Genomic DNA, 12,171 nt, shown 5'->3' with positions numbered 1-12,171 from the left:
TGAACTGTCATCCTATTAGTTATGTTGTGTCCACGTGTCCCCCTATTATTAGGTCGGACCAAATCACCCTACATCAAATATGATTAAACAGTGATTTCATCTATTATTATTATTATTATTATTTATCTGGGAGAGGGGTTTAAAGATGCTCGTAATAGGGCTGTTGATAAGATTGATTAAACTCACTTAACCAATCAATTTGACCCATCTTAATCCAAGTTGGTTGGTTATTTACTATTTTCAATTAACTTTAGTCGAGAGATTGGGCCCATTTCTATGTAAATGTATCAAAAGTAACTTGATTTAATTATAGATATATATTAATATTTTATATTTTAAATTTATTTTTTTAAAATAATTATTTAAAAATCAATGATAAAAAAAGATAAAAAACTTATATAAGGGTGATTTAAGGTTTTTAAAATGATTAAATATTTAGACAATCGCATGAAAATATTTTATGGAGTTAACTGATATAATGATAAAGTATTGAAATATAAACCTGCAGGGGTATTTAAATTTATCCCAAATAAAAATTCTGGGGGCTAAGTGTCACTACCAGCCCCAAAGTACAGGGAGTAATATCTAATATTCTAATATGCATCCCTATGAATCCTATAAAGTGTGCATCTAGATTTTGGGAGGCGAGGGATCTTTACCAGGCGCGAAACCATATCGCTGAAAATCAAGTAAAGAGGGAGAAAAAGAAGAAAATTAAAAACCGAAGACCGAACTATTTTTCATAGCCGTCTGGGTTGTCTACATCGGAGTGGGAAGAATGTCTAGCATGGAGCTTCAAAATACTGTGAAGGAAGCCCTAAACGCTCTCTACCACCATCCCGATGATTCAGTTCGTATGCAGGCTGATAGATGGCTGCAAGATTTTCAACGAACCATCGATGCTTGGCAGGTACTCATCACCCCTCCTAAACCCAAACAACGCATCCGAGTTCCCCCTCTCTCTCCCCCCTATCAGTCAATAGCTAATCCAACTTAGTCTGTTTACGAAGTATTTCTCAATCTTCATCTCCGTGCGAGTAAACAAGTTTATAATTTGACCTGTCGGCGCATGTGATCGAGGAATATCTAGTGACGGAGTGATTGATATTTTGATAGTAAACAGTTTCTGAAAGCTGGATTGAAGTTATTTTGGACATGCAATTTGTGCTACTGGAATCGTTGTGGACTATTATATGTTCGAACTGTTGTGTTTATTCATGCACATTTGATTAATATCTCATGTAAACGCCTTGAAAAGATGCATTTGAGGCCTTTTTGTTCATCTATTCTTGTTGGCGTTTTATTGCATGCCAGGGAAGTTCCAATAATGAAATAATGTTTGGTTCAGCTGCATCTCAATTCATTTATTACCTATCTGTTGTTTTTATTATCTCTTGGCCAAGAGGAGAAACTGTATCGGAGAAAAAAGGAAGATCAACATGGAAACAAGGGCAAACTGAGATCACTAATGAGCTTCTGACCATGATATTGATACCCCACTAGCTGAAATTTAGATTGTTAAGAATTCAATTTCCATATTCCCTTCCTTTTGTGCTGCCCTTTCACTTAACTGGAATATTCAGAATTCTTCTTGTGCCAATGGAGGAGGTTAGAAAGTACTTGTGCCAAAGGAGTTGTGTTATTGAACCTTTCTGGATCGAGGAAACTGTCATTGAAGGATTTAGAAAGTAACCTTGCTTGTGGCTTGAGCTTTAGAACTTGGTGACCGGTCCAATCTGATCAGTGGTAATATGGTGATAATCTCGATAGTTACTTGGCCAAAATAAAGATTAATATGTACATTATACTCTTCAATGCTGATGCTTTCACACTTTTCATTTTCCAAATCAACTTAGAAATGAGAACATTGAAGTTTGAGGTTATAAGCTCATAGACTGAACCTATCAAGAATTTCCACTTATCAAATCTTAGCCAGATAAAAAAAAAGAGCTTATCACTTGTGGATCACAAGCTTGGGAAGGTCCAATACAGACCAACCAATTCAAGATGCAAAAAAATCTTATACTATTTATTGATGGGATAATTCCTCTTTTATTAGATAAAACAAATCCCAGCACACTAATTATTGATATTCTGTTTAGCTATAATCTTCTTTTCATGAATGATAATAGCAGAAGAGGTTTGGTTGTTAATACTCATCATGGGCAAGATTTTCAGAAAGAATATTGTGGATGAGACTGTTAACTTGCAGTATATACTTATCCATTGGAAGAGGTAGGCTACATGTTATGAATGTGAACTGAATGTTATTGATATATGTGGACCAATTACAAGGATGGGATGGTATTTTATAATATATTCTTTTTACATTTTAAGTGGGATTTGATGGTGTATGGGCTGTGCTATAGCTTTTCTCCCTCTCTCCAAACTTCTTTTCTTTCTTACAATGGCCATGCTTGACGTCTTGCAAAGTTATGCTTAAGCTCATATTATTTTATTATGATGGCTTTTGACAGTACACTGCAAATAAATCATTAACTATTAATTATTGCTTCTAATATGCTTATATTATTTTATTATAGATGCAATACAGTTGTTTTTTCTTCAAATGATTGATTTATCTTGTTCTAGTATGCCTTTTCTTCAAAGGGGTGATTAATTATAAGTTTTACCTAGCTTATAATCATTTCATGTGAATCTTTAAATAAATTTCTGTTAAATGCTCAGACTGCCTTCATTTAAAATCTAAACAATATTTCATAGAATTTGATTCTTTGTTTATATAGTAAACTTCACGTGTTCTTGAGTTAAAAATAATATCCATTTTTTCCATCATAACTTTATTGATTGTCATATCTTCCTTCAGGTGTCTGATAATTTGCTTCATGATTCCAGCAGCAATCTAGAAACTCTAATTTTCTGTTCTCAGACTCTCAGAAGCAAGGTGCTTACTTGTATCCTTGTTTATGCTTATATGCATACACATTTTCAGATTTGAGGTTGTAGTCTTCAATTCTTTGATTGCTATTTTGCATCTGATTTACAGGTACAACGAGATTTTGAAGAACTACCTTCTGAAGCTTTTCGCCCCTTACGCGATTCCTTGAACGTAAGTGCATACATTTATATTTGAGTAGTTTCACAACATAAATTCTGTAATTTGAATATATAGTGTCACACTTGCAATTTTTACAGCATAAGAGGTATTATTCAATTTATATAATTGATTTTGTATTTTCTAGTTAACCATTGTTAGCTTTATGTGTCTTGTGGTTTTTAAGATATGTTGATAAGTTGATTTATATTAAATCTGGTTTTTGATTGCTATGGTGAGTGGTAATTGCAGGCATTGCTGAAAAATTTACACAAAGGCCCCCCTAAAGTTAGAACACAGGTACTTATATTTGGAAGCAGTCTTCATGAATAAGTGAAAATTTCTATTGTTTTCTTTGTACCAGGGTTCTACTGTACTGACCTCCAATGTCCCTCTCTCCAGATTAGCCTTGCGGTTGCAGCTTTGGCTGTGCATGTTCCCAAGGAAGATTGGGGAGATGGTGGTATCGTGAATTGGCTTCGGGATGAGATGAACTCTCGTCCGGAGTGTATACCAAGTTTTCTGGAGTTGCTCACTGTTCTACCTGAGGTATGATGTAATGATTGATGAATTTTGAAGGCATTTACATGTGAATTTCTGTGTCACAGCCCACATGCCTTTTTATTTCTTTGTTTTTCAGTTGCATTTGGCAAAGAAAGAAAAATCTCTGTACTTTTTTAGTCATATCATGTTTGCTGAGAAAAAAATGGTGAAATGTAAAGATGGAAAATAGGCCCTGCAATCAAGTTCCTTCATAACAATCAACAAAAATGAAATGAACACAACTCATTACTTATAAAAAAAAAGGTGTTGCCATGCTCTTTTCAGTTGATTTTGGCAAGGAAAATAACCTCTGTAGTTTAGTCATATCATGTTGAGAAAAAAGTGGTGAAATGGTATGTAAAGATGGAAAAAAGCCCTGCAATCAAGTCCTTTCAGTAATTGAAGTAATGGTTCGCAATATCGACGATATTTGGTGAAATATCCCCGACATATCCCTATTTGCTAAGTGGTGGTATGAAATCTTCCAGGATTTTTTTCCCAAATATCTCCAATATTTTATCAACATATCAGCAATATTTCAGATTTCATTGATAGACTATATATTTAAAGTTTAAAATTTTAGAATATTACTTAAAATTTTCAATATTTCACTAAAATTATCATAGTTTTTTAAAAATATTTTCTTAAAAGAACCAACAAGGAATTAGTGATTGGATAATTGACTTACTATTTCTTTGATATGATTCACTTACTTAGTCACTATAATTCAAAGGAAAAAGAAAAATGGATATAACTAGAATTCTAGAAAAGAGTGTTCTCAATCTAATCAAAACATATAGTAGCAATAAAGACAAATATTAAAATGGCAAACAATTGACATATATAAAGACCAAAAGGGAGACAAAGAAAAACATAGCTATTAGTCTATTACAATTGTTTAAGTTTTTCCTATTTGATTTATGTAGTTCTTTGTTATGGTTTTTTGAGCTGTAAATGTGCAATTATATTTCTTGTATTGATGTCTTGAAGGTTTATTAACTAATTTAATGATTCTAGAAACCTTTCCTGATCTTTTAGATTTCCAAATATCTTAGCGAAATTAGCAAAATATCTCCAAAATTTCTCCAACTCATGGCCATCGATATCAATATTAAGAATCATGATTGAAGTAAACAGAACCTAATAATCAACAAAAGTTGAAGCAGACACAGTTCATTCTTCTCCCCTTCCCCTGTTTATCTCCAGGTTGTTCCTTCATCAGTGTGGCTAGTTGGTCATGGTTGGCATGGTATATACCCTCTTTTTGCTGATAAAGTAATAGGAGCTTGCTAGTACAGCAAGTAAAAGGCAAGATATTAACTTGGAGTTGCGTGGAGTGTTGCAACATTTTAAGACATTGGGTTGTCGTAAATAAATAATACTGAAATACTTGAGCTTTTTTTTTTTTTTAATTTCTGAAAAATGTTAATTTTGTAAATGTTTCAGTCTAAAAGACATTATTTGATCTTTTTGGTGGAGAGGAATCTGCTAGAAAAATGATTATGGAATTTCAAGTTAGGGAGTGAGTTAACACAAGTCTGAAAATTTAACCAATGAATCCAGAGCACTGTCTGAACAAGACTTTTTGGATGACGCTGATAAAGTGACAGCTTTAGAGGTTTTGGTGGGTTCATTTCCTTTAGGAGTTGCAGATTATATTTCTGTCAGATTGGTGGATTGGTTATTTTAGTTTGTCTTGTGTGACTAGTAGTTAGCAATGATTAAGGGTCCATAGTTTAACAATGTGTATGACACTAGTAGAAATCTGCTGAATTAAAAAAATATGAAAGAAAGCAGTTTCTTGAAGAGAGAAGGAAGAGAGAAGGAGAAGAAGAGAAGAAGAGAAGTTGAAAGAAAAGAGCAATAATTCTGGCCGCCCCCTTCACTTATTATTTATACTAAAATAATAGAACAGTACAAAGACAACTATGCCCTTATAGGGTGGCAAAACATAAAACAGCATATATAACACTCAAAAAACATAATAAAATTTGGACTCACATAACTACTGTGGTCCCCACCTCCTATCTAACAACTAACATAAACATCTACTTAGAAAAGCATTATAAAACTAATTAATCTTCAACTCTCCCCCTCAAGTTGGGAGTAAATGTCACACATTCCCAACTTGTATAGATCATGTTCAAGCTTGTTCCTTTCCACCCCTTTAGTGAGAATATCAGCCAGTTGCAATTCTGAAGAGACACAAGGCAAATAAACTTCTCCTGTTGTTACCCTTTCTCTTATAAAGTGTCTATCAACTTCAATGTGTTTTGTCCTATCATACTGAATTGGATTGTGGACAATATTGATTGCAGCCTGATTGTCACAGTATAACATCATATGTTCTTCTGCTTTCACCCCAATCTCACTCAAAAGAGATCTAACCCAAAGAAGTTCTGAGACACCATGAGCCATGGATCTATACTCAGCCTCTGCACTTGACCTTACCACAACCGCTTGCTTTCTTACTCTTCCAGGAGATCAACTTTCCACCTACAAAGGTGCACACTTCTGATGTAGACCTCCTGTCATCTAAGCATCCTGCCTAGTCTGCATCTGTATAGGATTCTAGCTTCAGATTCTCAAGATTTGAGAAAAGAATACCTTTGCCAGGGTGTTTTTTTAGATATGCAAGTATTCTCTCAATAGCTTCGCAGTGCTGAACCCAATGTGCATGCATGTACTGACTCACAACACTGACAGCATAAGAAATACCTGGTCGTGTCATACACAGATACAACAGTCGGCCCACCATTCTTTGATATCTCCCCACATCCTTTACCAATTCACCATCCACACCATTAATTCTATGATTTGGATCAATAGGAGTGTCTGTTGGTTTGGTCCCCAACTTTCCAGTCTCTTGTAGTAGGTCAAGTATATACTTTCTTTGTGAAATGAAGATCCCATGCTTGGATCTTGCAACTTCAATCCCTAAGAAGTATTTGAGCTCACCAAGATCTTTGATCTCAAATTCTTGCTGCAATGATTTTTTGAGATCATCAATCTCCTCTAGATCATTTTCTGTCACCACTATATCATCCACATACACAATCAGAATTGACACCAAAGCATCTCTCCTCTTTACAAAGAGGGTGTGATCAGACTGTCTGTGTGTATCCAAAACGGATGGTGCCCCTCTGAACCTGTCAAACCAAGCCCTAGGTGACTGTTTCAGTCCATACAGAGATTTTCTAAGTCTGCACACCTTTCCATTACCAACATTTTCATAAAAGCTTGTTGGAATGTCCATATATACCTCATCCTGTAAGTCACCATTGAGGAAAGCATTTTTGACATCAAGTTGGAACAAGGGCCATGAATAGGTGGCTGCTAGAGGTAAAAGAATACGAACTGAACTCATCTTAGCTACTGGTGCAAAGGTTTCCAGATAATCAACACCATAGGTCTGAGTATACCCTTTTGCTACCAACCTTGCCTTGTACCTCTCTATCTTGCCATCGACCTTATACTTCACTGTGAATACCCATCGACATCCGACTGTCTCCTTTTCTGGGGGAAGATCAACTATTTCCCAAGCTTGGTTTTTGACCAAAGCATCCATCTCATTTTGCATGGCTGTTTTCCACTCAGGTTTGTAGAGAGCCTCAGTAACATTCCTGGGTATAGACACAGAATCCAGGGAAGAAAGAAAAGCACGGTAGGAGGGTGATAAGGTACTGTAGGAAAGATGGTGTGAAATGCAGTGGGCTGTACACTTTCTCTTCCCCTTACGAAGTGCAATGGGAAGATCAAGGTCAGTGGGATCAGCTGCAACAGTGGTGTTAGGGGCAGAAACATTATCATTAGAAAACATAACAGGCTCAAGAGGAATACCTGGAACTGTATTTTCCGAATCTGGAGTTTCAGAAGGACTGACAGAGAGTAGTGTGGGTCGAGGATGCGTGGAGTCAACCATCATTTGCCGGCACTGATATTGTTGTGAGGCTGTCCGTAGTGGCTCAGGTAATGAAAATAGAGGTGCAGGTGCTGGCTGAACCGATGCTGGCTGAACTGATGGTGCTGGTGTTGGCTGAACCAATGGAGGCACCACAGAAACATGAAGAGGAACATATTGTGAGTTCTCTTCCCCAAAACTCTCCCCCTGAGGAGAACCACTCGAGAAGAAGAATGTGGATTCAAAAAAGGTAACATCCATAGTGACAAATTTGCTCCTCGATACTTGGTCATAACAGCAATACCCCTTTTGGTTCTGAGCATACCCAAGAACACTTTCTCGGCCTTAGGATCAAATTTCTTGCGATGAGGGCCGAGAATGTGAACAAAAGAAACACACCAAAAAACCCTCAGAGGTATATGAAATATCTCTCCATCTGGAAAAAAGAGGCAAAATGGCACCTTGAACCCCAAAGTCCGTGAAGGAACACGGTTAATCACATGTATGGTTGTAAGAACTGCATCTCCCCAGAACTGCACAGGGACTGAAGCGCGCACCATAAGACTCCTTGCCACCTCTACAATGTGTCTGTTTTTCCTCTCAGCAACTCCATTCTGTTGTGGTGTGTATATGTACAATTGCTCTGATGAACTACACCATGTTCTAAGAGATACGTGGTTAGATCCTTCTCAAAGTACTCTCTGGCATTATCTGATCTAAAACCTTAGTTCTCACTCCAAATTGTGTGGGAACCATCTGGTGGAATTGTCGTACTAAATTAGGAACCTCGTCACGTGATTTCATCAAATCTAGCCAAGAATATTGTGTATAATCATCCACAAACAAGAGAAAGTAACGGAATCGTCCCATGGAAGGGATTTGATATGGCCCCCATACATCAGTGTGAACAATATTAAAAGCAAAAGTACTTCTTTTATTACTTGGTTTAAAAGACTGTTTACAATGCTTTCCTAATTGACAATTCTCACACTCCAAAGTAGATAAATAAACAGACTCAAACAACTTTGGGAAAAGGCATTTCAAAGAATTAAAAGAAAGATGTCCCAAGCGATTGTGCCAAAGCATAATCTGGTTTACTGACTCTGACCAACTACTACTGCTAACATGATGGCCCTGATGTCTCGGAATCTCATCCAGAAGGTAGGCTCCATTCACCTCACGACCACTCCCAATCATCTTCTTTGACTCCAGATCCTGCAAAACACAATTACCAGGAAGAAAGGTCACATAACAATTCAAATTTTTTGTCAAAGAACTAACAAACAGTAGGTTGGTATGAAGTCTAGGGACATGTAAAACAAAGGACAGAGTTATATCATTGGTCACTCTAATTGTTCCCTTCCCAACAATAGGCATATGTGAACCATCTGTTGTAGAGACTTTGTCTCTACCAGAGCACAGCTGATAGGAACTGAAAATGGTAGGGTTATTAGTCATATGCTCAGATGCTCCTGAGTCTATAATCCAGGGAGGTCCCTCCTTACCTGAAGTGGATGCAAGATTCGCAATTGCATATGGACTACCTGCATGTGCAAAGGAAGTGGTGTAGTTGGCTCCTGCATTCTGCTGTCCATCTGGAAGGGTAGGGCTGGGTGAATCTTTCTTACTCATAAGCTGTCCAAACCTCTCCAATTCTGTTCTCACTGCTGCTACTGCAATGGATTCCCAATCAGTTTGGGAGAGAGGAGCTGAAAAGTCTCCTGTAGTGGCTACATTTGCATTTCCCTTCTTGTTTCTTATTTGAGCAAGCATAAGATTTGGGTGAAGCTTCCAACAAGTGTCCCTGGTATGCTTAGGCTTCTTGCAATAATCACACACCAAGTTCTTCTTATCTTCCCTTCTAGTCTCATTACTGCCCCTGTCTCCATTCGGCTTAGGTTTTGTTGTACCAACCATAGCCGACTGGTCAATCCCAGGCTGTCTCAGCATTACATTCCTCCTACTCTCCTCTCTAGAGACAAAAGCATAGGCTTGAGAGAGTGTCATACTCTCCCTAGAAAGAATATGCTGCCTAGCAATGTCAAATTTTGGGTTCAACCCTGCCAAGAACTCAAAAACCCTATTCCTCTCTACCAGTTTGTGATAAGTTGCTGCATCATTTACACTTTCCCATACCATAGTTTCTAAGTGATCTATTTCCTGCCATAGGGTTTTCAGCATGGAGAAATACACAGCAAGAGGTTTTTCTCCCTATTTCATACATATAACTTGATTTCTTAACTGATAGGCTCTGGCTTCATTTTGCTTATGAGAGTAGGTTTCAGTCACTCAATCCCAAATCTCCTTGGCAGTATTAGCCCATAGGATTTTTTTTGCAATATGAGGTAACATAGAATTACACAGCCAAGACATTATCATGTAATTCTCTTGCACCCATCAGGAAGAGTCTGTATCAGGTTTCTTCTCCTCCCCAATGAGATACCCTAATTTTCCACGGGCACCAATAGCCATCTTAGCTGATTGTGCCCACTCCAAATAATTTGTGCCATCAAGTTTTACTGTAGTAATGATCCCAGACCAAAAAATATCACTACTACCTCCAATACCCAGTCCCACAATACCGGTAGATTTCATCTCGGTATTCCAACTCTCCATTTTACTTCAAACAGTTCAACAGTAAGAAAAAAAATAGATTGGAGACCTTCAAAAAATAATTTAATACCACACACACAGAAACCAACCCTTCTGGAAGAAGAAAACCCTAGCTGGAGGGAAATCTCTCTCCTCCCCACGCCTCCCAACAGAGAGAAAAGGGAATCGATCACTCCGGGAGGTTTAGAAAATTTCAGAAACCAAACTGCCCTCTTCAGAAAATCAAAAGAAAACTAACAATACCTGGGCGCCCAAGATCAGATAAAAAACAAAGAGTCCAACTTTTCTGGGACTCTTCTCTGTACTCCAGTTCTTCCTGATTTTGATGCCGAACAGTAGATCACCTTCTTGATGTCTAGATCCCACAAAAAACTCCAAGAACTAGGTAATCTATAGCAGATCGATCAGCCCTTTACTTCTTCATGTAATCGGCTGATCTAGGGCTGCATGAGAATGCTTCAAGAAACCCTAGCCGATGCTCTGATACCAAGTAGAAATCTGCTGAATTAAAAAAAATATGAAAGAAAGTAGTTTCTTGAAGAGAGAAGGAAGAGAGAAGGAGAAGAAGAGAAGAAGAGAAGTTGAAAGAAAAGAGAGCAATAATTCTGGCCGCCCCCTTCACTTATTATTTATACTAAATTAATAGAACAGTACAAAGACAACTATGCCCTTATAGGGCGGCAAAACATAAAACAGCATATATAACACTCAAAAAACATAATAAAATTTGGACTCACATAACTACTGTGGTCCCCACCCCCTATCTAACAATTAACATAAACATCTACTCAGAAAAACATCTTAAAACTAATTGATCTTCAACAACACTAAATAGAATGGAATGGTGGAATGGGATTCATGTAGCTGGCTCCATATAGTTGGGGCAATGCTTAGACGATAATGATGATTGTGTGTAGTTACATGTTTCTGGTGTTTCTTTAATTTTTTATCATGGGGGCAATGCTTAGACGATAATGATGATTGTGTGTAGTTACATGTTTCTGATGTTTCTTTAATTTTTTATCATGGGGGCAATGCTTAGACGATAATGATGATTGTGTGTAGTTACATGTTTCTGATGTTTCTTTAATTTTTTATCATGGCCTGTGTTATTTTGAGTTTGGATGGCCTATCAAAGAGGGGAAAGGTCCTTTGGAGCATGGTACCTGGGGAAATCTGCTGGTAGGTTTGGAAGGAAAGAAATGACAGGACTTTTCTTAATCAAACACTTCCAGTCGAGAGGATTTGTGGCCAAGTGGAGAGGTTTCTGGTGAAATGGGCTTCCGTCCAGTCTTTTTGGAGGCGTTAACTTAGTCATTTCTGCAGTCATTTGGATAGAATCATTTGGGATGAAAACTTTGCCATTTGACCTTTTCTCTGTTGTTTCTTTTGCTGTTTGTGTGGTTAATCTCGGTGCTGTTGTATCAAGGTAATCTCTCTCTTAGCTCTTTCTTTCCATCTTAATAAGAGTTTGATTTTCACCTTTCAAAAAAAACTTTGGTATTTTCTTAAGAATTCTGAGTAGGGTTTTTGAGTTGCTTTAGAAAGTATATTAGAGGGGCATATCCTGTTGTTTGGTTAAGGCAGATAGATTTGAATGGATAGTTAAATAGGATGTTCAATTTGGATAGAGATTGGGTTGTTTTAGGGGCCTGCTTCACTATTTTTGTGTTTTTGGTTTGTGAGTTTGTAGGTGTTATTATGTTGGTTGCTTGGGCCATAAAGCCTCTATATTGTTTGTATGGTTTTATTCTTCTTATTTTACTATAAAAAGAGATCATATGTAAGGAAAGTTCTAAAAGAAAAAAATGTAGGAAAAAGAAAATACTCTGTAATTTTCTTTTAGTTTACTATCAAAATATGACGAAAATGGTAAAAGTTTTTGATGGATAATTGCAAAATTTAACTGTCAGTATTTCTTGTTAGCACAGTTGTTTAGTTCACTCACAGTCTGCTACTTAACCTCCATCCATCACACAAGCTCCCTGTTCCCCCATCCTATTGTTCCATCTGGTTGATCAACTACGTTGCATAGAAAAATAATACATCATCTCTTCAA

The 12,171-nt window shown here is 37.1% G+C and overlaps 1 protein-coding gene across 3 annotated transcripts in view; it reads left to right on the top strand.

Annotated features, from left to right (window-relative positions):
- The first annotated feature begins 622 nt into the window (after window positions 1-622).
- MOS14 (ARM repeat superfamily protein) overlaps window positions 623-12,171 on the top strand; it is a 68,110-nt gene continuing 56,561 nt past the window's right edge. Inside the window, exons 1-5 of one of the 3 annotated variants that reach the window (XM_010273848.3) lie at window positions 623-910; window positions 2,828-2,905; window positions 3,008-3,070; window positions 3,308-3,355; window positions 3,458-3,604. In XM_010273848.3, coding sequence (XP_010272150.1) covers window positions 779-910; window positions 2,828-2,905; window positions 3,008-3,070; window positions 3,308-3,355; window positions 3,458-3,604 — 468 coding nt within the window. In that variant the 5' untranslated portion in view covers window positions 623-778. Of the gene's footprint in view, window positions 911-2,827; window positions 2,906-3,007; window positions 3,071-3,307; window positions 3,356-3,457; window positions 3,605-11,231; window positions 11,542-12,171 lie in introns of those variants that run through there. The other 2 variants (XM_088903126.1, XM_010273849.3) reach the window with 2 other exon arrangements.

The sequence above is a fragment of the Nelumbo nucifera genome, chromosome 4 (assembly GCF_055504915.1).
Source record: "Nelumbo nucifera cultivar China Antique chromosome 4, China Antique-T2T, whole genome shotgun sequence".
Classification (NCBI taxonomy): domain Eukaryota; kingdom Viridiplantae; phylum Streptophyta; class Magnoliopsida; order Proteales; family Nelumbonaceae; genus Nelumbo; species Nelumbo nucifera.
This window is presented reverse-complemented; position numbering and strand designations above follow the sequence as displayed.